Source organism: Aythya fuligula, chromosome 3 (genome assembly GCF_009819795.1).
Source record: "Aythya fuligula isolate bAytFul2 chromosome 3, bAytFul2.pri, whole genome shotgun sequence".
NCBI classification, from domain to species: domain Eukaryota; kingdom Metazoa; phylum Chordata; class Aves; order Anseriformes; family Anatidae; genus Aythya; species Aythya fuligula.
The window spans coordinates 26,661,004-26,687,914 of record NC_045561.1 but is presented as its reverse complement, the minus strand read 5'-3'; the positions used below and the strand labels follow the sequence as shown (position 1 = coordinate 26,687,914).

The following is a 26,911-nucleotide window of genomic DNA, read 5'->3' as shown; positions in this document are numbered from 1 at the left end:
TAGCTTAAAATCAGTGTTTTACTTGGCTCTATTAGTTACTGACCCACGTTTCTTTAATCAAAGTGTAATACTCAGAACTGTTTCAGCCTTATTTTAGGCTGCTGTTGAATATGAAAACATTTTAAAAACATTACAATGTATATGAATATAGCAAATAAAAATATTGCGTAGTTCCAAACTCTTAATAGAAAGGTGAGGAGCCACCATCAATGTATTGCTTCATTTAATAAGGAATTCCTGTGATCTACTATTAGAACACACTTTTCTAAGCTTTTCAGCCAGCCTTTGGAAGAGCCAATTGGGCTTCCAAATTGGACCAATTGGCCCAATCTTCCATGGGCTTTTCTAGAATACCCTGTGACAGCGTCAAAGCCACCCCTCTCCCCCGTCAGCCTTCAATGCCAATGCCCGCAATACTACTATACTACTACAAATATAGTTGGAAATAGTTGGAAATGAGATTGTTTTGGCATTATCTTCTCTTGACAAAGCTATAATGGCTGTTATTCGACTCATTTGTTTGATTTTAGATAAGTGCAAGTAGCTAATTTACTCACTCTGTAATTTTCCCAGTAAGTAGCTTATAATATGAATATGTATTTTACACATTCTATCTAACAGAGAGAATACTTTTTTTTTTAAGGCTTTTTTCAAAATTTCTAATCTAGTTTTCAACACCAGAAGTTTCCATTTTTGAGCACTGCTGGTGCTGTTGAGAAGAAAGGCTTGCTTTATATTTTGTGTTAGGGAGCAGGTGTAAAGAAAAGAGTTCTTAACTTCACCTAGACATTCATAGCCAATGGAGACTTAAAAAGAAAAAAAAAAAAAAAATCTCCATTTCATTTCTAATCAGTAAAAAGTCTGTTGACAATCAATAAAAACTACAGATTTTAGGAATCTGAACGATGCCAGGCAATGCAGCATTGTTCTAATAGTCATGTTGTCAGACCCACAAGAGTCTAGGTATGTGAATGACATGATTTTTTAGGGAGATCAATTTTATTTATTCAACTTAGACTTAAAAAACCCTTCAATTATTCAATTTACGCTCCCGCCCCCCAAAAAAAAAAAAAACCCTCCAAAAGTCAGTTTCCCTACTAACATTTTTTTAAATTATACTTTAAAAAAAAAAGTTCAGAAAGAATGTAAACAAAGTATAACACAAAATAAAAATTCTAGGTACTTTAAATTATGACAAAAAGAATGAGGATGACAAGTCTTCTGCACAATTATTGTTGAAAATCATTTCTCAAAATTGTTACTGGTTAGCTTATTTTTGTATGGCTAATGTTTATCTGTTCTCAAATTTGCAGATAGATAATAAAAAAAGCTTTTGTATTACCCTCCAGCATTTGTGTCAAAAAAGAACATTCAATACATCCCATAAAATTCATTAATCTGATTGTATTAACACCTCTTTGAATGTCAATGCTCTTTATTTCCTTTGTTTATATATATATATATTACAAATAGAACAGAACAGTGTAATATACCAGAATTTTATGTTAATTATATCTAAAATCAGGCACCATAAATCTGATAGAAAGACCACAAAAGCATGCTGCTTCAGTTTTAACTCTTTTCCCACTTTTGCCAGTGTAGAATCTTACAAATCTTATTTAGGATCAAAAATGTGGTAAGGGCCATGCTTCCACTTTACAACATAATTCTATTTCCTGTACTTTTCTCCTTGCAACAGAACCTTACCTCTGACCTTAGATCAGTTTGAAAGCATTTATTATTATTCATATTTTATTTTTGTTTGGTTTTATTTTTGGGAATGTAACATTTCAAAAGTGACTTGTCTAAAGAACATTGTCAAAAGTAAATGAAACAAATATATACAAAGATATCGTTAATAGCAATTATCATATTCTTTCAAAGCTGTGTCTTGTATAAGAGGTTTGTATTATCTTGCTGAAAAATGTTAAGATGAAGCATTTTAATTGTCTGTTTAAAAAAATCACAAGAAATAATTGGGGAGGTTTGAATTTTAGTGGTAAAGTAGAGGCAAACACTGCACACTTCTCAATGCTTTTGTTCTTACAATAGGCATTTAGAGGTTTTTGAAAGCAGTGAGCTGTCTTTTAAATATATGGATAGAACAGAATGTAAGAGGAATTAAGAAACTATAGAGATTTGAATTTGTGATGTAAGGCAATTTTAGAAGAACAAATGCAGAAAGCAGAATCCTTTGATACAGTTTTCAAGCAATTCTTATACACTTATTTTCACAATACAGTGAAAATACAGCAGGCCTTAAGCCTAACCTGATTTCAAGAAGGGGTATTTCAGATAAAATGTCTGCTAAGAAGCTACTTGCTTTCAAGGTGAATATTCACTTCTCCACAAATAATTTTATTTCTCATTATAACCACTATAGTTAAAGACATACAGTGAATTGATAACTGTATTCAGTTTTATCTGCCTTCTTCCTCTCTATATAGACGGCACCTGGAAAAAAAAGATCTTAAGGAGTAGGGATGCAACAATTTCTCTTTCCCTCCCCCCCATAGCAAATTGAAAAAAAATCTGCAGAAAATATTTTTTATAATAATGTGATAAATGTATCCCCAATCTTTGTAAAATAGATGGAAACAGGAAAAAAATACTGTAATGATAAAAGGGTAAAATGGAATGCAGCTCATTAAAAGTAAATTATTAACCGACTGTTGACTGACTCCAAATTGGAGTTCTTTGTATATAAAGCAGAGAAACCACCAATTTAAAGTGCATTACGTGTATGTTTATAAGATATAAGTAAAAATACAAATAAAATAAAATAAAATGCAGAGAAAAACTGAGCCCACAAGGCCATTCTGGTAGATGCTAGCTGTGAAAGCACATTAAAGTTCCACATGTAGACTTATCTACTAAGGCTTTCCTATTAATATTGTCTTAATACATAGTTAATTGTCAACACATCTGAACAGCTTTATAAAGAAAGCTGCACAACCATATGTGGGAATGATAACACTGTATGAGCCAGGACTGCAGTAACAAAGACTTTCTCACTAACTCCAGTACCAGTTAATACTATTAAATTATTGAGAGCTTGGGTCATTGGTGGGGTGTGAGTTTCTTCATTTATAAAAAGTCACTAAGATGTATACAGTAACTTTGTGGTTTAACAAGACTTTAATTCCTCAATAAACAGGAATTGAGCCCTTGGGACTGTGGTTTTTGAAATTAGGGTGTGTTTAGGTTTGGAGACTGCCCAAATTTCATTCACATTTAAGAAGGGAAAGCACCATGCCAGACATATGCAATCAGGGAAAAAAAAAAACAAAAAAAAAAAACACATTCTGATGGAAGACTGTAAAACAAATGCTGCCATATGTTCCATAAAGATCAGATAGAAAGGCTTAGAACTAGTATAAAGGTATTTAAATATCCAGAAAAAAAAATCCAACTCAATAAATAAACTCTAAGAACTAAAAATTTGGTTAATGGCTACAATATAACAGAGTTAGTCACCTTATCCCCACCCACAACACAGAATGAGGCTGAGAATTAAGGGAAGAGTCAAACATGTTAGTGCCTCTTGAATAACCTATTGCTCACTTTTTTTTTTTTAATTGAACAGTATTTTTATAATTAGTGAAGCTACCAAGATCTGATTAATATATTTGTATTTTCAATCTGTAATCAAAGATAAACAACAACAAAATAAGAGGCTTCTTTTCAGTCAGTTTTACCAAAGGACCCAGCAACAAGATTCAGCTCCTCTGATGAAGGTCTCTCCAAATGAATTGAATCATGTATTTTTTTTCCTGCTTTCTTGCACCCAAGCAAATACAGTGATAAAGTTGGGCTGATACATCTTTTATTCACAGAAAAAGTCTATAATACAGTCATTCAAACTTTCTGAGTCTTCCCCAAACTAACATATATTTTCCTCAATTAGGCCAACTTTTCCCAGACATTCTCAGTAATTAGCAAAAGTTATTACAAAAGCAGCATTTGGTATTTCAGCAAACTGCAAATTTGGAGGTAATCCATTATAATAGAATTCAGAAGTATATTACAGATGAGATTAAGAAAGCGATTGAAAAATATCCTGTTAGCACAAATGATATTCAGCAACAAAAGAGGACTACTTTTTAAACTAATAAAGTCAAATGCAACACAAAGGAGTGAAGTTTTGCAAAAAACTGATCATCAGGGCAGTATCTATTCCATACTTGCAATAACTCAATCTCTCACAATCATGCATATGTAATATATCAAATTACTTTTTTTTTTTTTTTTTGCATGCTAAAGAATGTGTGGAATGGGATATAGCTGTGCAAGGAGGCATATTAAAAATAATGCAAAACTATAGAATATTTTGGTTTGGAAGATCACCCAACTCTAGCCTCACCTCCCACTAGAGCAGGTTGCCCAAAGCCCAATCCAACTTGGCCTTCAACACTTCCAGGGATGGGGCATCCACAGCTTCTCTGGGCAACCTGTTCCAGTGCCTCACCATCCTCAGACGAAAAAATTTCTTCCTAACATCTAATCTAAATCTCCCCTCTTTTAGTTTAAAACCATTCCCCCCTTGGTTCTATCACTACAGTCCCTCACAGAGAGTCCCTCCCCATCTTTCCTGTAGGCCCCCTTTAAATATTGGAAGGAAAAATAAAAATAAAGAAATAACACATGACTGTCCAAAAATGCTATGGAATAAGGATGAGAAGTGTTTAAAGTGTAAAGGCTGGGGGGGGATATAGTTCAGACAGGTTTCCATTAGGTCATTATCTTTCTTAGGAGTGCTGGGGGAGCTAATTCTTCAGGGATGAAATAAGAACTGTAGAGCTTCTGAGTTCTTATTAGAAAATCACAAACTTCCCTTCCCCCTCCCCCACCCCCACTCAGAGAGGACTAGAGCTTAACTCTCTTTTCATGCCCTAAAGTGTTTCATTAATGAGAAATTCCAGAAATTAATAAATCATTCCAAAATAGGCTGTAAAAACAGTCCCCCAAATCCCCCAAAATCAGAAAGGTGCAAATTAAGGAATTTATTATTAAATTATAACATGATGGAAATAAAAAGTCCAATGCAATATCATACATTGTTTTTTAATGTCATTCTGTTGCACACAGCTTTGTGTTTTGGAGGGTAAATAGAGAGCCTCTTTGCTCTTTCTGGAAATACCTATGTCTCCAGGCAATGTGCTCCAAGAAGGCAGTAATGCTCACTGGCCCCAGCTGAAGACAGAAACGTGCCTCTGAAATCCACCTCATTGAGTTTTGCATTTAACTTGCTAAAGCCAGTCTTTGACCATACCTGAGTACATTCTGAATCCTTGATTTTGCATATCTAATAGTCAAACATACTCTGATGATAAGCACCAGTCATTTATGAAGCCTCCTACTTTTCATTGCATTAACTTAGAGTAAGCCTTTTGCTTTCAAAGAGCTGAAATTATTTTGAAGGAAACCCTGAAATAACAATTAAAACTACAGTTCCACAAATGAAATAATGAAATGGTTGTTCTTATTAAAACAAATGTTTTTAATTGAACACGTTTGTTATATTAGTGAAGTTACTAGGGTAAGTCTTGGAGTGCAAGGCCTGATGCCTATTGACCAAAGACTGCCCTACCCAAAAATACATACAAGAGTAAAAAAAAAAAAAAAAAATTAAAAAAATTTCTCATTTAGAAATCAAATCACGATACTATAAGTAATAGATATGCTCTGTATAAAACACATGAAGACTATTAATACAGTTCAACTGCTTATCACTATCTTAATTGCTTTGGACAAAATAGTCACTTCAAAATAGGACATTCTACAGATTTCTTACAGTTACTGATGCAAGACAAAAATACTTTCATATGGACCTGCAGTATTCCTTTATTTTATGGACTTTGATTACTCACATTCTCATACAGGGCCTGAAGGGTCTCTAGGTCAACCACAGAATTGTCCAAGTTAACAACAGCTATAAAAAAAAAAAGAATTAGTTGTCAAGATGATAATCCAGCTGTGAAAGAAAGCCTGAGCACAACACTCAGCAATAGTTTTTATGACCTATTGGTCATACAGCTTAAGGGTTTTAACTTTATTAATGCCTCGAATAGTGCCATGCCTAAGACTATGGGCTAGAAACCTGGCAGAGCCAGGTGTCAAGCGTTAAAGAATTCATTTCCCTTCCCCCAAACACATACACACACAATCCCACGAGTATGGCCATAGCCAGAGATCAGAGATAAGCTTTACATCAGACTTTCACGGTCTGACTGAAAGCATTATAAAAATTTGTAAATCTGCACCACAGCCACACACACACACACAGAGAACTCATTCCTGTCACTGGTTGGTTTCAGTCTTAAACTGATTAATCCATAAGTCAGCCAGTTAACTTCAAGACACCTGACAAGGGTCAAGTCTTCTATGCACTAAGCCGACAGGTTTAGTACAGATACAAAATATGCCTTTCCTGTTCCCAACCAATTCTGGCGCCACACACATACTGTATTTTTTCAGTGTCAAAAAGCAGGTTCAACAAGCATAGAGAGTGATTTCCATCTAACTACCCTTTACCAAAGGAAATAATATCTAGGGACACACTTTTAGGAACACAAACCTGCCTCCCCACTAATATTAGGAACATTTACTGAGGCACAGGTAATGTTTGTGCGCACTAACGAAGAATTATTCTTATCCAACACAAAGCAAGAATTATGCAAAATGAAAACAAAAATTACTATCTTTAGAATATTTTTTATAAGCACACTGACAATTCACTGACAGGACAAATAAATCTAATTCTTGTCATCCAGACTTTAAAAGTTGAGATTTAGAACGTAGCATTAGAATGTATGTGATGGTAACAAAATATTTATTTTTTTTAAATCACACTATACCAATCTTTTCTCCATTTTGACCTTCATTATTTTTTTACCTCTACTGTGATGAGATGTGTGGTATGTATGTGTCTGTATTTATACAGGAAGTACCATAATCCCCTAGGTGAGATTCATCTAGGAATTGCAAAATGATCACTGAGAGCAATACAGCACAAGGGTATTATGTCCTATAAATCTGTGTCTTTAACTGTCACAGAGAAATTCTGTGTATATACCTAAAGACTACAGACAATATAATTCAAGTTCATTGGTTTCCGATTGTTTTAAACCATTTAGAGATACCACTCTGAGTCTGGGACTCATCACATTCCCCCTTTCCAGGCCTGAGACATAGTTTTAGTTACAGTATAAGAAAATTATAAACAAAGTAGTGTTGATCTCAAACTAAGCAGGGTACACTATCTATAAGGAAGGCATGAAGCTAAGTTTTAGGACTGACACAATAATAATAAAAACAATTATAAAAGTCTTTAATTTTTAGAAATAACAAAAAAGCAAAACCTTATCTTTTTCCCATTTTCCCTCATCCTTCCCTTGCCACAAAATAAGAGCATCTAAAAGATAACAGCAATGTACCAGATAACAGTCCAGGAAGCAACACATTTATTTTGTTTTTAGGTAGAGGGTGCATGCAAAAATCTGCTCTTAGTTATTTAACAGACTTAAAGATGCTCTCTCAACAAGGTACTGTATGTAGTTTTTGATACTCCCTTTTGCGCAGTAGGCAAATCTATGTGCTTTGAAACAAGCCAAACTTGCCTTGAGAACAGGAAACCAAAACACGCATGCAAATAAATACTGGGTCTAGATTGGTTAGACCCCTCTACTTTGAAGAAACACGTGTCAAAGCATGCATACAAACAGCTCTATTAAAAACAGGATATATTGTGAAACTCAGTTTTCATTCTTAAGCTTACGCAATGTTTTTATACGTGAACACACTTGCAACCCTTCAGCTATTTATTTTGACTTACTGGCTGTCTTCTGCCTGCTCTACCCCCATCGTCCTTCCTTCCAGAGACTGTCTGCTCCTGCACTAAGAAATATGACATAAGTTCCTGTTCTGACTTTTGCTCAACATTAAGATCACCCATGGATTACTTAAGGGAGCAATAGAACACTTTTGTTTGAATGCTTGCATGAGATAAGAGAATGCCTGGCAAACACAATGGTGCCAGGTCTGTGTACTTTCAACAAAACAGGTATGCAGAAGAGTGTACATACTTCAGGGAGCTGCTTAAAACAAATCAGTCTGAGACAAGAACTTGGAGTAATTAGATCCTAGTATATCTGTTTCAAACCTCTTCCCCCGTCCTAGTCCTCCCTCCCCTCCCCCCCCCCCCCCCCCCCCCCCCCCGCCTTGGGAAAAATGTTTATATATAAAGATTTATATATAAATATAAATTTATATATATATAAATCTTTATATATATAAAGATTTTATATATAAAGACATTTAAAAAAAAAAAAAACAAACAATCACCACTAACATGCCTTTAGCAGAACATAGTATGTAACCAAGCCACCAATGAGATCAAAGACAGGGAGTTGTAGAATGCAAACTGTATTCTCTGAAAGGCTATAAATGGAAGCAGCTCTGTTTTTGTTTGTTTTGTAAAACAGATCATTAACATCGTGTATACACCTAGGAGCACGTGAACTACCAGCTACCACTGAAACAAACATGACAGCCAATATAGACACAGCATATCTACACAGACTATGAATCTAAATCCAACGACAGTAACATGTACATAAGCTGTAAGAGAAAAGACTGCTTCCTACAGCTAGCCAGCACTTGGAAATTCTTTTCTGTTTGCAAGTCTGGGTTCTTCCTTCTAAAGTGGTCAAAATTCGAAATATGTCACTAAGTAGAATTTCAGGAATAAGAAAAAGACTTAACACAATATTTTGGATCCAAATTTTGTCATAAACTCTCATGAGGCACAATCTTGCTTATAGGTGACTATCAGAAGACTGATACTCAGTCCAAAAGTTGGTTCTTCGTCTTCCCTTCTCATAGTAAGCTTATAGTTACTGTCTATACTGTCTACTTCTCTGGCTTTCCCAAGTAAAACTCCTAAGATTTGCTATCTTAGGAGTCTATCCAGAAGTGACTGATCTCTTTGTGAGGCCTCCCAGAAACACTGCTATCCAACCAAAGCTGACTGAGCAATTCCAAATTCCACTTGACTGATTACAGATTACAGTTTATCTCCTCATGGAGGAGCAGTAGCTAAAGCAAAGACACTTAAATTTTGCACAAGGAATTCCGAACCAGTCCTGCTATATTCAGATATATATATATATATATATACCCAGCTTCTGGGAGAAAAACAAACCACCAACATTTTTCATGCTGTTTTCCACTGCAATTACCTTTTCCATGACTCCAAAAAAAATGAGTATCACTCCAACATGACACTCCTTTTCCCTCCTGCACATTTTTGTCTCTTTGCATTCACATCTGCTCCCATTCTCCAAGAGAACACCAAGACTATTTCCAAGACTTCAAATCTCCATTGTCAAACAGCAGCAAGAGTCACTTCAGCAGGTTACAGAGACAGTATTCTTCACTGGACCTCCTATTTGTACAGCAGAGAATCACCATAGTGTGTGGGACACTAGTTTAGGGGGTTCAAAGTTGTTCCAACATTGTGTGACTCTGAGGTACAAGACTAGAAAACACCGAGAGCTTACAATATCCAAGGTACCTTTCCTTAACTTCCATCTTAGATAATTCTGTTCCTTAACAATAGAACCATCTACATTCCAGGAATGATTTTGAACAATTTAGGATTTGATTAAAGAAGGCTGCTCCAAGAATAATCTATAGGTAGTAAACTTAAACAGTCAGAACCAGCATCAGTAGAAGAATAACACGTTGACAGAACCTAAGCAATGGAACGAGACAACACGAGAAAAGAAACTTGTGCGAAACCATATATACGTGTAGCCTGCTCTAAAATATGAAATGTTTCTGGAAAAACAAACGAACAAACAAAAAAAAAAAACACAACAAAGCATAAAAGCAAACAACTAGAACCAACAATAAATGGTTTGTCTACTTATTGAATATGGAATAGAAACCTTCACTGACACATATTTGAAAGAATATGCAAAAACACCATGTATGCAGATATTAGCAAAACAGACAGAAGCCTCAACATTGACAATTCCATCGTGTTCCTCAGAATGACTGACAGGTGAGCTGCCAAATTCAGAAGCAGCAGCAAAACAAAAACACTAAATATGTCTTCCTCAATGTTCTCATCAAAATAAATAAATTAATTACTTTATTAATAAAGAGCCAAGAGAGAGTTAGAAGAAGATCAGAGTGCGTTGAATTCCTTTTCTACCATAAAGATTATGACAGTATGATTCAATATCAAGGTAAATAAATTAAAAAAATCAACTAAATGTTATTATATAATATCAACTAAATTGCAAAATTTGCATTAAAGTCATTGAATTGTTTACATAATAAAACCATAGTTTCAAGGATTGCTATCTTCTTCTCTGTTTTTTTCCATATGAGCTTATTGTTCATCTAACACAGGCCTACTGCACAGTCATATTTTTGTCTGTGATAGTTCCACAAACTACTACTGCTCTCTTGGGATTCTTCTTCATCTCAATTAAGGGAAATACAGAAGTCCTAATGCAGAAATTTAACTCTTAAATGAGTCTCTTTGAAATAAAAATGGAATAAGGAAAATGCAGTGTAAAACAAAATGCCCCTGGGCTAATGGGAGCTCCAGCAAAACACTCAAGGATTATGGCTATATATACATATATTTTAAAGATCCTCAGAAATTAAATGATTTAAAAGAATTTTTAAACAGGAGCACCTGAATTTGCACAACTTAGAGAAAAAAAATGTTGACAAGGGGTAGACTAATGAATAATGTTGATAATAGATGGTCAGCTACACTGGACAGAAATAGCATAAATTTAAAAAATATATATTATTACCTACCTGCTTGCCCTAGGTACCTAGGTATCTTTGTGATACGTTTATCTATTAGCAAATACTCTCAACCTTCTAAGGATGTAAAGGTAACATACATGCATAGCACAACATACATGTAGGTTGGTTATTCAAGACATGCACACATAGCATGGATTAGAGGCAAGAAACAGCACACAGTTCTTCTGTGGTAGTAATTCACCTTGATCTAATGCTTGTGTAAGAAGCCAGAACAGCATACTAAGTTTTCAAGCAGAAGACATGGATTAAGCTGAGCTGTTGCTTCAGGTTGGTTTGCTTTTAAAGAATTTAACATTTTTATATAACTTCAAGAACAATGCATTTACTTAAGTCTCTGGGAAGCAATAAAATTAGAATCAATTAACAAAGCATATATATTTTTGAAAATTTGGTGTAACAGAAGTAGGAGACATGATGAAGAAGTAATCTTTGGTATCACTTTTTACATTGCTTCTTCTATTATAAATACTAGTCAATTTTTTTAGAACTCAGCATTTTCCATTGTTCTATAGTGTTACAAATACATAATAATACTTGTAAGAATAGAGTTGTTTTTGTGTTTTTTTTTTTTTTTTCTTTTTAACATACATATAAATACATATAGAGAGGCATACAACAAAATATATAACCATACATAGTTAATATAAACAGCTACATACTTTTCAAACAATTGCCTATAATGTTAAGGACAGTTACTGATTATGTGAAGTCTGACTTCATACACCTATACAGTTTGTTTATAAGAAGTATGCAAGCTCAGTTCTTAGAGAATAAATATATTTTGTTTGACTCTGTATGTCGCCTTCTTGTCTAGGCAGGAAAAAAAAAAATGGAGACCAATGCTGTAATCCTTTCAGAATAAAATGTTTAAATACAAACATGATTGCCATTGTAGACTGTTTAATTTAGAGAGATTGTATTTCAGTTCTGGTTTCGAGAGGTTTGCTGATTTGACTATTGAGAGTACATTTCAATGCTTATCTTAATTGTTTAGATAAGTTTTGTTTAAATTAGGCAGGTGAAAAAAACATGGGTGTGGGATACAGGAAGGTTGAAAAAGACTGGCATTTTACCAGATTATGCTTATTTTAAACTATAATGCATAGAAGAGCAAACAGTCTCAAAGAACCTGCCAGGGGCTGGTCTTCAGGGAGTGAATTTGAAGCGCAAGATTGGCAGTAGTCAAGATTTTTCAAACTAGAAAGGATTACCATGATAACTCTATAAACACTACTTAAGGCTTGCTACAGCACACAAATGCAAATGATGTAAGACCAATTTAATAATTTTTTTAAAAATTACGTTTTATGCATATTTAAAGGTTTTACTGCTTTCTAGATTGACTTCCTGTCCCTTAAATGTACTTTTAGAAGTGTTTCATGAACACGATTTTTATATAAAACAATCATTGACATATGGATATATTTTACATGTAAGAAATTCTGCTACAGTAAAAACAAACAAACAAACAGCTATAAAAATACAATGCTAATTAGTGCTTACTGAAGTATCAGCTTGTACTATGTTTTTGCAATTTCTGGTTAAGGTAGTGTATCGTACCACAAGTGTTTCATTTCAAGGTTCTCAAATGGAGACTTGTCACACCTACCAACTGTAACATTTTGGTGGGGAGACTACTAGAACAGAATATCTGAGGAAAATATCTTTAGGATGCTTATGTGACCGTATATATTTACAGTGCGCACATTATAAAAACAAACTGCAAAAACAGATCAGCTGCAGGTGATATGCAATAGGTTTGACATGTATTAATCTGTCTTCAGAAAGATAACATACAGTTTTGTATTCATGAGTCAAATGAAATAAAACTTGGCCTTCATGAGCGTTAGTACTTGACTTTTGTTTTAGAAACCTATATATGCTACTACTTTTTGATCCCTATTTCAATGACATTAGATCACTGAGTTCCACAGACTATTTGTGATACTAATGCTGGTAAATGTGATTGACAAAGCATGTACGCAGAATGAGGTAGCATTTCTTACTAAATACAGTTGGAAGAAGTTACTAAGACTTGGTCCGGAATACAAAAAAAAATCATACGTTTCAGGATACATACTAATTTAGACCTTTAATTTTTTTATTTTATTTTATTTTATTATTTATTTATTTATTTAAGTATTTTGAATTTTCTGGCTTTTGGGTTAATTCCACCTTACCTATTTGCATCTGAGTAGCTCAAAGTAAACAACTAAGCCATGGCTTACTGAGAAGTCCAGTCCATAATCAAAAAGATCAACTTATTTTTTCATGTTTCATAGAGCTCATTTTAAATTATCAAGACGAACAAAATGCAGGATGCAGAGGAAGAGATTTACTTATAATCATCCAATAGATCTAATAAGCAAAGATGAAACCTAGGTTTACAGTAGTGCAAAGTCAAGAATAAATTTAGGTTTCAATTATTCAAACTATAAAAAGAATCATATATTTCTTACTTTGTCATCATAATCACTAGAAGGAACTTATTTTTTATACAGGATCTCTGAACTGTGTTACGTTGCTCTGTGACCCTGAGTACATCTGAACAGTCCCCAGTCTTTTCGTGTTCCTTATGCACATTCCAGTCTTTAATCATTTTTCCAATCCATCATTGAACCTCTTGATTTTTGGTACTACACTAGTTTGAGATAAAGCAACCACAATTCATCCCTCATAATAAAGGCAAGGGTATACTCTAGAGCATTCTGCATGTTGGATAAAGTTAGCTGGGCGGATACCAGAAATAGATTTGTCCAGGAAAGGTTTTCTCTACATAAAGCAGCTCACTCAGGATCTTAGTTTTTCTGCTCTCACTTTACCCACAATAAATAGAGGTTCAGGTAGCAATTTAGCATACTTGCTTTAAATGACTGAAGTGTCAACACTAAATCAGTTTAAAACTAACATATACATCTGCAAAATTACTGGTTCAAAAAGCAGTATGAGAAAGAGTAATTTAAGTTTTCATGGAAATCTGCTCTCAGTTCTCTGCAGCCAATTATATCTTTAATATCATTGAAAATGAAGATATTAAAAAAATAAATATATTAATTATCAGTGAAGTCCACATGGTTTTGTTAATGAGAAAGTTGCTCTTTCCTAAGCAGACTCAAACTCACCCAAAGAATCGTCTTGATTACACTGTCAATAATCATGATCAATGGCTGATTTAACATTTCTTGTCTCTCTACAGGAGTGACTAGAAGTCAAAACTAGAGGTCTTGCTTAGACAAGAGGTCTAGCTGATGGAACAAAGACCAAAAAAAAAAAAAGGAAATAGAATAACCTGAAGTCTCAAGAACCTGTCTTTCTGGAGAATTGTTTATTTAGCTTATACAGAATAAAGTTGAGAGGCACTGTTCTTATGTACGCCTACAAGAGATGTTTGAAACTAGATCACTCCATAATTTCAGACCAAAAAAAAAAAGTCTGTAAATTAATCTGACTACTTCACTTTGTAAAGAATATTTTAAGTGTTAAAAGTAAGTGAAATTAACCTTTTGAGCATTGTTTTGCAAGATACACTGACATCACTTAAAATATTTGTATGAAATCCTAGACTCACCAAAGTCAATAGCAAAACTATCAGCAACTTCAAAGAAAGCAAAGGGTTGAAGGGTCAGAATTTCAGCTGGAACTCGAGATCATTTATATTGTTAAAAAGTTCATATTTGTACAGACTAATGGCTTGAGCCAGAAATTAGCAGGCAATATTACATGACTTGTCTTATTTAGTAGCCAGACTAAATGCTCAGAATATTCTTTCAAACTATACAAATTTAGAGTTGAGCTGTGTGTTTGCTAGGTCCTTCTGAAGTTCTCCATTACTCTTCTCTAACATCAGCAAACATAAATCATTTCATCTGCATGGAACTTTGCTACCTTTGATGACTTACAATACACATTATAGTGGAAATTCATTTAGCCATGAAGATATGCAGTAATTCACGTGCAGAAACAAGCTTTCCTTGCTTACGGTTCAAGCTGGCCAGATGTGCATGATGATATCAGTATCTGCAGTAGTAGAACCAGTTAGAAAAATTATATGGAAATTTACATGGATTCAGAAATCAGGCAAGTCCCTATCAACCCATGATTGCAGTATAGTCAATGGTTATGATCACAAATTGAAGTACAATTTTTCTTGCTCTAGAATTATAAAAAGAAATCATTTGAGAGGCTTCATTTCAAAAGCAAATTTTCCTTTCCATCTGTTAGACGGTAGTATCTCACTAAAATAAAGATTTTAATTTCTTCCGCAAATCAAATTAAAATTTTATTTTTTGCACAACAGAGACCAGTTTAGATGTAGTCTGGTATATTCCATGTCTGCCCAGCCTGAAGTTTGGATAAATACCATGGCCTTCATTGTACTAATGCATGTTAAGTCTTTAATACTGTAACTTCAGAATATTTGGTCAAAGAGCTACAGATGCTAACAAAATGATGTAATGATCTTGTGATATTTAGTCAATGCTCTAAGTATGGTGGGATTATTAAAATAACGCAACAAGATTTTTGGCTAGGTAGAAGACAGATGACACATCTTTACTAACTCAAATCACAATACTGTGATAACTGAGGGCAGAACGATGCGTGTTTATGGTTTAAGTTCCATCTTTTTTCACGCTCCAAACTATTTCTCAAGACCTGGTATTAATAAACTCAACAAAATTACATACCAGAATTGCAACAGAATCAAAAGGTATGTGGAAAACCAAAATATATATGTCCCAGAAAAAAAAAATATATATATTTTTTTGAATCATGGAATATCTCACATTGGAAGGGACACACAAGGATCATCGAGTCCAATGCCTGGGTCCCCAAAGGGCCACCCAAAATCAGACCATGTTTCTGAGAGTGTTGTCCAAATGCTTCTTGAACTCCGGCAGGCTCAGTGACATGACCACTGCCCTGGGGAGCCTGTTCCAGTGCCCAGCAAAAAAACCTTTCACCTATATTTATTTCAGTATTGTTACTCGATTCAGTCTGCTGATGACTGTAAGACTAGAAAAGGCATTCTATATTGCTTCAGCTCAATACCATTGAGCTATATTACCTGTTTAAGTAGCTAAAGTTATTTGCAGCTTCATAAATAAATAAATAAATTACACTGAAATATAATGCAACGTATATCGAATAGGGAGGTTTCCTGTGGAACAGCAGAACAATGGAAATAAATCTTAATCTTTCATTATCCAGAGACCATGACAGAACATGACAAAGAAGAGAAAGAAAGGAAAATCCAGGAGCATCCAGGAACACTGGCACAATAGCTCTAGCACACAAAAAAAGCATGCTCTCACACTAAACGTTCCACCATTTTTGCAGTAGAAAGCGATTTTCTAACATCCAACCCTAGTTTCCCAGCCCTGTTTCCTACCCTGTCGATCACGGCCGGATCCAGCAAACTAACCGCTGCCCTACCTCTGCACCATCCCCTCTGCTCCCTGCTCTCGGAGCCGAGGTGCGCCGGGCTGAGCCCCGCAGCGGGCCGCTATTGCCACCTGCTGCTGGGAGCGCGGAGCCGCCCGCCGCGCCTCCGGGGGAAGGTGGGCAGCGGCGGGGAAATTCAAAAAAAGGGAAATGCAAAATAAGTGAGGGGTAGAGCCAGGTCCGGGGCGGCTCTGTGGTACGCTGCTGTGCAGTGGCCTGTCTGCTGGTGTTTGCGATCGGCACGTTTTTGTTAACCAATGGATGCAATGGATGTTCCACATGAGACCAAAGGAAGATCGTCAGTGCCAGGCGCGTAATAAAAGGTTGAACATGGTGCCATAACCAGCTACTGCAGAAGAGTGGCAGTGAACACTTGAGGAAGTGAGAGTCAGTAAAAATAAAGTGATGAACTGAAACAGATTTGCCACGCTCCCTACCCAGGGAGCCTAGGCTGAAATACAAAGAGCACAGTTAGTACCCTGTTACAAATCATTCAGCAGGCATTTTGATAATGACTTCTAAACACTAACAGCCATAATATGCAAGATACAAAACATAACAGTGGAAGGGTTAATCTGAAATACATATCTGAGATCCGTGCAGAGTGTAGATTTTAGGATATTGCAATTACTACTCTAAGTAAGTAGGTAGAAATACCAAGAGTTGAAGCAACACTTTTCCTAACAGTCTTTTCCTAATCTTTCCATATCCCCAGCGTCTCTTCTCCTCAAAACCACATACATGATTAAACAGAAGAGCATGGGAGACACCTGTAAGTAAACAATACTTTTCAAGAAGTGGAAATCAGCCAAAGAAAATAGAAAAGCAAAACGTGTCATAAGTTCAATGTAAATTGGACGAGAACAAAAAAGCAACTTGCCAAATGCATAAAGCTAGTAATAAAATTGCTTTCAAACACATCAGATGTAGGAAGCCTGACAGGAAACAGTTGGGCACACAGATAATCTGGCTGTAAAGAGAGCACAAAGGGAGAATCAGAAAAGATTAAACAAAGTATTTGTGTTAGGATTCACTACCACAGAAAAGGTCAAAGATGTTCTAATACAAGATCTACATCTCTCAAGTGATGTGTTTCGGGCACCATCTTAAACCGATGAATTTCAGAGCATACAAATGCAGATTTTAAGAGGATTCTAGAGATGATGCTGGAAATTCCAAACCAGTCAGTCTGAATTCTGTGCCTGGAAAGTGTCCATGTATTATATGGAAGAACAGCTTCTTCAAACACAGAGAAACACAATGTAGTGAGAAAGGTTGCATGTTGTTTTGTAGTGGATACCCATGAGCAACAAATTGAATGGGACTCTCCTAGTGGAATCAACCAAGGCACAGCAGTGGTCAGATTAATACTGCATTTGCATGAGGCTCCTTCTTACCTAAGGCTCTAGGAAAAAAAAAAAATGCTGTCATGAGATAAAAAGGAAAGTTTACTTAGTGTAAATATAGAAACTGATTAAGAAAAAAAAAAATCACCTACAAAAATGATTGATGAATTTTCAAAATAGAGAGTTGTAGCAGTGGGGTCATACTAAGATCTTTGCTGGTTCCTGTATTGTTTAACGAATGTGAGGTAATAATGTTTGCAGATAATAAAAGTTAGCCAGTTTAAAGCTAAGTGCAAGCATGTGCAGAAGGATCTCTTTCAATGTCAATACAAGCAAAGTAAAGTACATGGAAAAAAAAAGAATCCAAATGTAAAAACAGTGAAAGATACAAAATCAGCAGCCCTTGGGAAAAAAAAAAAAAACAAAACACTTTTTTCATAGGTTTCTGAAAACACAAGCTCAATGATTAGCAACAGTTAAAGGGCAAACATCAGTAATATAGAAAAATGGAGACTGAAACAGAAGTTTCAGCCTACTGTGTCATAGGCACACAGTGCACATAAATATTGAAAAATAACTTGCAGAGCTAGTCAACTTTTTTGCAAAGAGAAGAAAGAGAGCTATGGATGGTAGACTGGTGACAGGGAAGAACAGAAATATAGGCAGTGTGTGTGAAGGTCTTTCCAACAAAATTTTCAATTTGTTTAGAGAAAGACTACTACTGCAAAAAAAATTAAAAAAAAAAAAAAGATAGAGATCTATAAAATTACATGAAATTCAGTCAGTGCCACTCTGTTTTCTCCTACTTCCTTGCTATCCACACAGGAGATTGTGTACTAAGCTAGACAGATCTTTATTTGGCCTAATACAGTATACAATTTTAATTTCTTTCTTAAGCAAGGAATGATAAGAAGGGAAAAAAATGCATACAACTAATGATAAAAAAAGTATGGGTCCATTTTGCAAGTTTTACTGTTTTCATTTTTATTAATTTGGATTGAGATTAGATTCTAACTTCTGTAGACATGAGGCATTTATTTTTTTATACATCTGAAAGCATATGTATAAATATATTTAAGCCTAAAAAACACATCACTAAATGTTGTGGCAAGCATCCTTTCCTCCAAAACCTTTCAACTCAATGAAAAAATGTGTGACTAAAGAGCTGCATTACAAAACGCTATTGCAAGAAGAGATTTGTTCCTGCTTCGTAAATTCTTAAGTCAATTAATAAGATGTTCATAATGTTCATAAAGTTAAAATATTTCTTTGGTTCAGCAATACATAAAAATATGGCACTGAAGAAGATTCCTTCTTCATTTTGTATTCTGTAAAAATATTTCCTTTCTTCCCTGTTTTTGCATGGTACTGATGTGAACAGCAAGCATTTTATTGCTTTTCTACTCAGAATTTCATAGTCATCCCTCTCACAAGTGACTGACTACACAGTACACAAATAAGAAATAACAGTAGTGATTTTTTTTTCTTTGGGTAGAACAGAACTTTCCTGAAACTTTTTGTTCAATGCTGCAAAGTTAATCAGACTTCCAAGAAAAAAATAAAGCGTTTCGAATGAAACAACAGACAAACAATGCAGTTACAGTTCTTACATTTCTTACAAAACTTTTCTATTAAATTACATTCATATGTTTTTAACAACAACAAAAATTTTTAATTAGCCAAACTATCCAATGTGGCAATAATTAGTCTCTGCCGATTCAAATATTGTTAAAAATTTCAATATAATTTTTCCTTATTTAAAATGTATTTGGCATTACAGAAAAATGTATTTAGTTCTATAAACATATTTTTAAATTGTAAATTCCAAAAGCGTGTTGCATGGAAACCAAAATTTGGTTCCTTTCTTGATGTGAACATTTCTGTCCTTCATACCTGGATTTGTTGCTATTATAATATATATTAGTAGTATATATTCATTTGCATGTATAGGCAAAAATAACTGAGGTTATATTTTTCCTTGACTTCTAACAACTTAACCCCATGGGGCAGCTTTGTTGCCCCATGATCAATGGAATAAGCCTTCAGAATATCTCAGAGGATAGGTCCCTTCCAGTCCCTTCTCTATCACTACTTGGGACTGGCTTTTAATGCTATCAAGGTTCAAGGAAGTGCTAATGCACAAGACAGAAAAAGGCCAAACCAACAAACCTTTTTCTTTGTGGTGTCTTGGAAGGATCTAAACACACATTGGAAAGGCTATCAAAGGGAAGCTTGACCCTAGATCTTGAAAAAGTTTTTAAGCTGTCAAAATGCGCAATATTTGATAAAGTAAAAAAAATAAAAAATAAAAAAATAAAAATAAAAATAAATAAACCAGAACAGGTAAAGTTTCTAACTTTGTAATTAACTTACACAGACTATAATCACTTTATGGATCATCCCTTTAAGAAAATGCACAATTGTTACCTTGCCTAAAAACTGATCTATATATCTACTTCAGGACTTTGTATTCTATTCATAACCTAAAATGACAGAAATTAGAATTTTGGTCATCTAGTTTGTCTTCTAGTTTAACAAAGTCCAAAAAACTTGAACCAATCATGTTATTTTACAACTTAATTTGTTTAAACCGTAAAATGCATTCTGAGAAGATATCCATTCCTGATAAATAATTTGATTCTATGAGTTTAAAGTGATTACATTTATAGACATGTACTGTTAATGTCCTATTAACAATAAATACTGATAAATACTGAATAGAGTACCTCTGGACCTTTAATATGATAAACTAATGTTGAGTCTTAGTTTCCAGATTGAGTCATTTTTTCCTGAATGCTTTCCATTTAGAGCATCTCTACACATAGATGTAGACTACATCGTAGTTTAATGAGAGCAAAGAATTCCTGCACAGAACCTTCAAATAATGCAGCATGAGAGATTTTCCCTCCTCCTCCAGTGAAATAATTCAGTTAGTGTTTGACAAAGTTTTTCCCAGCTCATCATTTGTGTCTATGTGAGCAGTCAAATGAGAAAACAAAACCAAGATTCTCTCGTGTTCATCTATCACAAATAGCCTCATATTAAAGATTAAGCATTTATTTTGTCCATTAACATTGGATGTTCATCCACTTCCTGCACAGTTGTCTTTTGAATTCAGAGCAGAAACTATGTCTGTTGTACACAGTTGTACCTCTGTTAGTAGTGGAACACAACTTTCAGTAAAATAATCTCCAATCCAGATTAAAAGGTCAGGCTTTAACAACTAGTAGGTGAACCTGCCTACCTCTCCACAGCTCTTTTTCCTTTCTTTCCTTCTCTCATAGTATCACTGACCAACAATGAGTTGAGAGCTGTAACACAAATAGCTTTGGTCTTCTGTACTTTTTTTTTTCCTCCCAATTATCAGATCAAGACAGGTACCTCTACCAAATTTTGTGGACTACAAGCATCACAGAAAAATAGCTATTATTAAATGAGGATGTCCTTAGAAAGGGAAGGGAGGGGTGGATCTGATGCAGAAGTCTCTAAACTACTTTCAACAGAAATAGGGCAACCAGGAGGCAGTATGCAAAGCTTTAGAGAAACAGTTACACTATTGCAGCAATATCAGAAGTAACGCAATGCCTGAAATGATAAACCACGTTAAAAGAAACTTACTTAATTGGAAAAGATTACAGAGAAGTTCAAAAGACAGATTTGCTTATGTTGTTTTTGCCAGTCTTCTTTCAACATTTACAAGACATGTTCAGACTAAGATAACTTTGTTCAACAAAAGATTAATTTCTATTCTGAAAATAAATGCTGTATAAAATCTGACTATGTAGGGAATATAACATTTTCATGAAACATAAAATTTGCTTTCCTTCTATTTGACATCTTTGGTTTATTTTATTTTTTTTTTCTTCTGCATTTTTCCCTTATGTATTAGAAGTTTTTGCTATTGCTACTGCACTTGTTAACATGCATAAAGATAAAAACAAGCAGAGGACATACTGTATCCTTATAACTAATTGATCAGGGAGGGAACTGACTACTATGTTCTGGGCAACATATAACAATCATTTGAAATTGTAGCTATTTCTTGTGTTTGAAGGTATTTAAGAGACATGCTTAGCATGCAATTATATACTAACATATGGGGTGTTAATCATAGACTACTAAATACAGTTTACTGCAATCTTGTGGGATCTCAAATTTAAGCACAAAGAAAAAATAGGAAAAAAAATCTGAGCTATAAAAGAAAAATATGTAAGTGCTTGTTTGGTATTTCTCAAGCTTTGGCTGTATCATGCTGCCAAATGCATGTGTATTTCCAGTGAGAACATAACACTGGATAGGATGAATGAGGGAGATTTGTGGTACAGTGAACATAAAAAGCAAGCAAAATATCTGGATTAAGTGTTTTGCATAGTTGATAGGTGTATAAGGAATAGGTGTCAGCAAAATGTTGCATGAAACCAGAGAAACCGTGAGGACTAATTTTCATACTAATAACAGAAAAATGGCATTGAATTTAAAGAGAACATTTCTTACAATTCCTACAGTTTCTAGCCTAGACTGGGTAAATTAGCTGGAAGTTCTGTTAGTAATTAGAATTAAAGAAAAAGAAAAACAACAAAAACACAAACAGAACATAACAAAAAGAACAAGAAATCAAACCATCCTACTTGACAGCACTACTAGAAACATGTACTAGAGCTCAGTACAAATACGCTCTGCTCCTTCCACACTGTAAAAATATTTAAACAGCAGCCAGGATTTTGGAGTTTGTTTTACTAATCCCAACGCAAAGTCAGGAGCAAACAAATGCAATTCTTCCAGCAGACACTTAACAATATCATCATCATCAAAATCTATTTAGCTAATAGTGCAGTAGTCTAAGATCTTCCATTCAATGACATCTGATCACACATGCACGAAAAAGTCACTAAATGTTCTAGATCATTTTAAAAAATCCGAAATTTTCAAGTTTCCAAAACAAGCTTTCAAAGATCATTTTTACAGACAATATTTCACCTATGTTTTTTTAACTCCAAAAATCAACCAACCAAAAAAACCCACCAACCTTTAGAACATTAGGCCAGGTTTCAAGGTATTTTTAGCATTTTAATTAAAAACAGTGTGGATTAAAACTTGAAATCATAAATGTATTAGGTGAACTCATAGCTATCACAATTGTTTTCCCTTCTGTTTCTGTAACATTTTGAAATTTGTCTAAGCTGTTAGAAAAATAAAACACAATAGCATGCAAACCAAGGAATATCAGATTGAATACCACACTGCGTTGAAATACTCTCCCCTCTTTCTCGGTATTTTTCTAGGTCAGTAAAAACAAACAAAAATCCCTACAGTTTTTCTGCAATTCACATATTTTTATATTCATTAACTCTACTTCCACCAGATATCCTTTAGATGTAATAAAAGAGATATTCAGAAAAATGCCTATGAAGAAAGTTTCCTGGTGCCACAAATAGTCAAAGTGGGGGAAAAATGTTTTGTTTGACTGGCTTTCAGATTCACAAAAATAAAAAAAATTCTTGTGTTGTACTGAGCAAGATAGAAGTAAATTTTCATGTCATTATACAGTAAACAAAGTAAAACCTCAAGAAGACTACTCAAGTCCTGGGCTAGAGGACCAAACACTGATCCATTATTTTACTGTACTTATTCTCATGCATCTTGAATCTTAATGTATATAAAAGCAAATATATCATTATTTTGCTAATGCAGCTTTTTATTTCAACATTTTAATTTTTGATAGCACTTCCTCATTAGACTATTCAAACTGTAGCAGATAAGCAAGCTATGAAACACTCTCTCTCAATCCTTACTCGTCTAACAAACTAGTAAAAATAGTACATACATAAAGGTGAAGCTAAATATTCTATGATTTTATAACTTCTCTCACAGACTCTATGGCTAGATCACTCAGAAAACTCTGCATGGAGTTACCAATGCCATAAATGTTTCTGTTGAGATCTCAGCTCTATTTTTCCTACTCCCAACACATGAATTTCTTTTCTCTTCCTCAACACCTTTCTTGCATGCCTATTTTATGTTAAACAAAAAGCAACAAAAGCATTTTTAACAAAAGGATCTTCCAAGAATTTCCCAAAGTCATCCCATCAGAAAAAAATTCTCTTATATTTTTTCAATCACTTCTGAACAGCTAGGAAGTAAAAACACTACTAAAATCTCCTTTGCAAAAACTATTGCTTTTAAAAAGCAGCTATTGAAGGAGGAATATACAAAATCTGCACATAGCTGTTAGATGATCACGTGTACTTAATATTGCAGTAGGATAAAGGTTAAGCATAATATTGTTTGACCCCTTCAACTACTGACATTCATGCCATGTTATTGTTAGTGTTGCATGTTAAGCAAGCAAATTTTCAATGAACTTGTGTTGGCTTTACCACAGACACAGATGTTAGGCGGACTCCTTTGTTCATAAGGTTCTCATTATTAACTGAAACCAAGTTGAATATTTGACTGAAGGAAAGGACCATATCATTGTTTTCAGATTTTGCTCTATGACTTAACTGAACTACATCTGCCAGCTTTGGAAATACCAAGTACTTCTTGGCGCCAGTACTGGCGCCTTGCTCTTAAGTGCTTCAGCTTGAGGAAGTCTAGTAACCATCAAAACAGTTTAATAAAAACTTAAAGTTGTGATTAAGAGTTACTCATTAGCTGACAGAGTGCACTGAAATTTGCTTCTATTTATGAATAATTTCACAAAATAAGCAAATCATAGTAAACTGAATGCATGGCTGTAAATACGTAGCCTAGAAAGTTCACAAGATGTTTTTGTGATTTATGAAGTCTGTGTTATACTTGAAACCACATTTATTTAATAGATAGGCTGGCACTTCACAGGACAGTTCAGTCTGCTTCAAATCTATCCAAAGCCTTTGGGAAACATAAAGGATGGTCTGAATATAAATACAATTCCACTTTTCACCTTTTTGCACTACTGTCTCTTAGCATAAATGTGAGAAGTATTACAGTCCTTCCAACAAATCTCCCATTATAAACAGCTGTTGAAGATGAAACAACTCCAGTTTGTGCTAATCCAAATATAAGAACTATTTTAGACAGCAAAACAATCCAATGTTACAATTCATTTTTCTGGATATACCTTTGGGATCTTTGAATGAGAAACAAACTTTCTTCCACAGAAAGACCAAAATCAAAGAGTCTAGATTTCACACCACTCAGGTAGTTGATGCCCAGAACTGTGGGAGGCAATTCTGCAAATTATCAATATTTGTTTTCTACGCAGAATACGTTACTGGGGGGGGGGGGGGGGGGGGAGGGGGAATGACATCTGATATTTTCAGAAAATTAAAGTGTGAAAAAACCCTCTTGATTTTTTTGACCTATCAAAAGATAAATATAATAAGCATTTCCAAATTATTAACAATGCAATCTAAGCTAGAATCAACAATAACTATTTCACTTACCATGCTGAATGTCCCTCATGTCTAAATGAAGGCTAGACATTAATATTCCAACAGCTTGAGATCTTTTGTTACTTAACAACTTGACAACCTGCCAAAAGAAACCCATCTATTAGTATCCACCTGCATTAAAATGTTACAAGATATTTTGTATTACTAATAACAAACTAATAGTGAGTATTTTTATTGTTTTTAAGTGTTTCAACTGCACAAATCCATCACAAGTGTAAATGTCATCTAGCTGAATTTTAATCTTAAAAGAGTCACTATAAAATTTCCCCTAGACTTCATTCTTCATCAGGATGCACACTTTCAACTTCACACTGATGTTACTAAGTGTATGAAACAGGCTGTCATATAAAAAAATCCAACTGTGTCTATCTTGGAAATGCTTTGGTTTCCAAAAACCACACAATAATTTCCATCTTTGATGTAAGCTAGAACTGTGAGAATTTGTATTTTATTTGAAAGTTTGACGTAGTAGGCGCCAATATGAATTTTATTTAAAAAGCAAAATAACCACGTACATATTGGTATTTTCTTTGATCACTTTTAGGGAATACAGAAGGTCTCAAAGCTTTTTATTTATTTATTTTTTAAATAATAGAAAAAAGTCCTCAAAATTTCTTGCTCTAGGGAGTTAAAATTAGCCACTGAAAAATATTTTTTTTGTGCATATTTGCTTTGCAAGCATAAAAGCAACAAGTAATTCACAGCTTAGAATCCTGTGGAAGACAGTCTATTTGAATTAAGCTGGCTGTAAATTTTACATCACTAATATGAGAAGCAAGTAATGCCAGAAAAGGATCCATATCTGTAAAACAATGTGAATTTAGATAAAGACATTTTCAATGTAGGGCTATAACCATTATACAGATGAAAGAGGTTAATATTTAATCAACTCAGTTTGGTAAGTTTTACATTGTACTAAACATGCTGAAGAAAAACCTTTGTCAATTATTTGGAGGAAAGGCGAAAAAAAACAATTTGATCTGTAAATTCAAGTTATTTTTACATTTCAGTCAGGTAGTACATACATATTTTTTTCAAGTTACGTAATTTCTATATTAGCATTGAGATGCTGTATCACCTACAGACCCACTGAAAAAAATAATTTCGTAATCAATTAGAAGAAATTAGATTATGTAAAAAAATAAGATAGCTTGAGTAACGAATGTCAAAATCCAATCCACATCTTAAAATGTATAAAAGTACCCACAAGATGGCCACCCTGTGGCCACCTTTGATTCAATCAAGTTTTCACACACAAGTTTGTAAGTTGATGTCTGAGCTGCAGCTGAAGAGAAGTAAAACCATGACACAGAACTCTTCCACTAGGGCCTGCCTAGAAAAGGAAGCTAAAGTCACAGTGCTTGCAGAATGGGTTTCCTGATAATGTGCTTGACTGGGCAACCTTGAACCTACACAACCAACAGTGTGTCAGGTATTTCATTTTCCTTTCCTGATAGATTCCTAACAGATTTCTGATTACAGCAAAGTGAAAAATACTGCTCCCTGCAAATGAACTGAAAAAAAAAACAAAACAACAACGACCAACACCACCACCACCAACAACAAAAAAATTAAAATTAGAAATCAGGTATGTCATAACTGTAGATCAAAGGTTAAAGAAACAAATCCAAGGCACAGATATTGATGTCATCTGTCAGAAGTTAGCATGTGCCTAGGCAATATCTAGCACATGTGATATATTAGGAAATTAAAAATTGAAGTCAAATGGACTAAATCAAAATTTTACAGAATAGGATATAACAGACAAATTTTATGAAGGAAAACTATTATAATTCAGAAAAATATAACTAAGATATCCTACACTAGCCTTCTAAT

The 26,911-nt window shown here is 34.3% G+C and overlaps 1 protein-coding gene across 4 annotated transcripts in view; it reads right to left on the bottom strand.

Moving 5' to 3' along the window:
* FMN2 (formin 2) overlaps window positions 1-26,911 on the bottom strand; it is a 154,788-nt gene that overhangs the window by 64,843 nt on the left and 63,034 nt on the right. For all 4 annotated transcript variants that reach the window (XM_032185814.1, XM_032185816.1, XM_032185815.1 and 1 more), the window contains 2 exons: window positions 25,067-25,154; window positions 5,871-5,932 (listed from right to left, as the gene is read on the bottom strand). In XM_032185814.1, coding sequence (XP_032041705.1) covers window positions 5,871-5,932; window positions 25,067-25,154 — 150 coding nt within the window. The remainder of the gene's footprint in view (window positions 1-5,870; window positions 5,933-25,066; window positions 25,155-26,911) is intronic.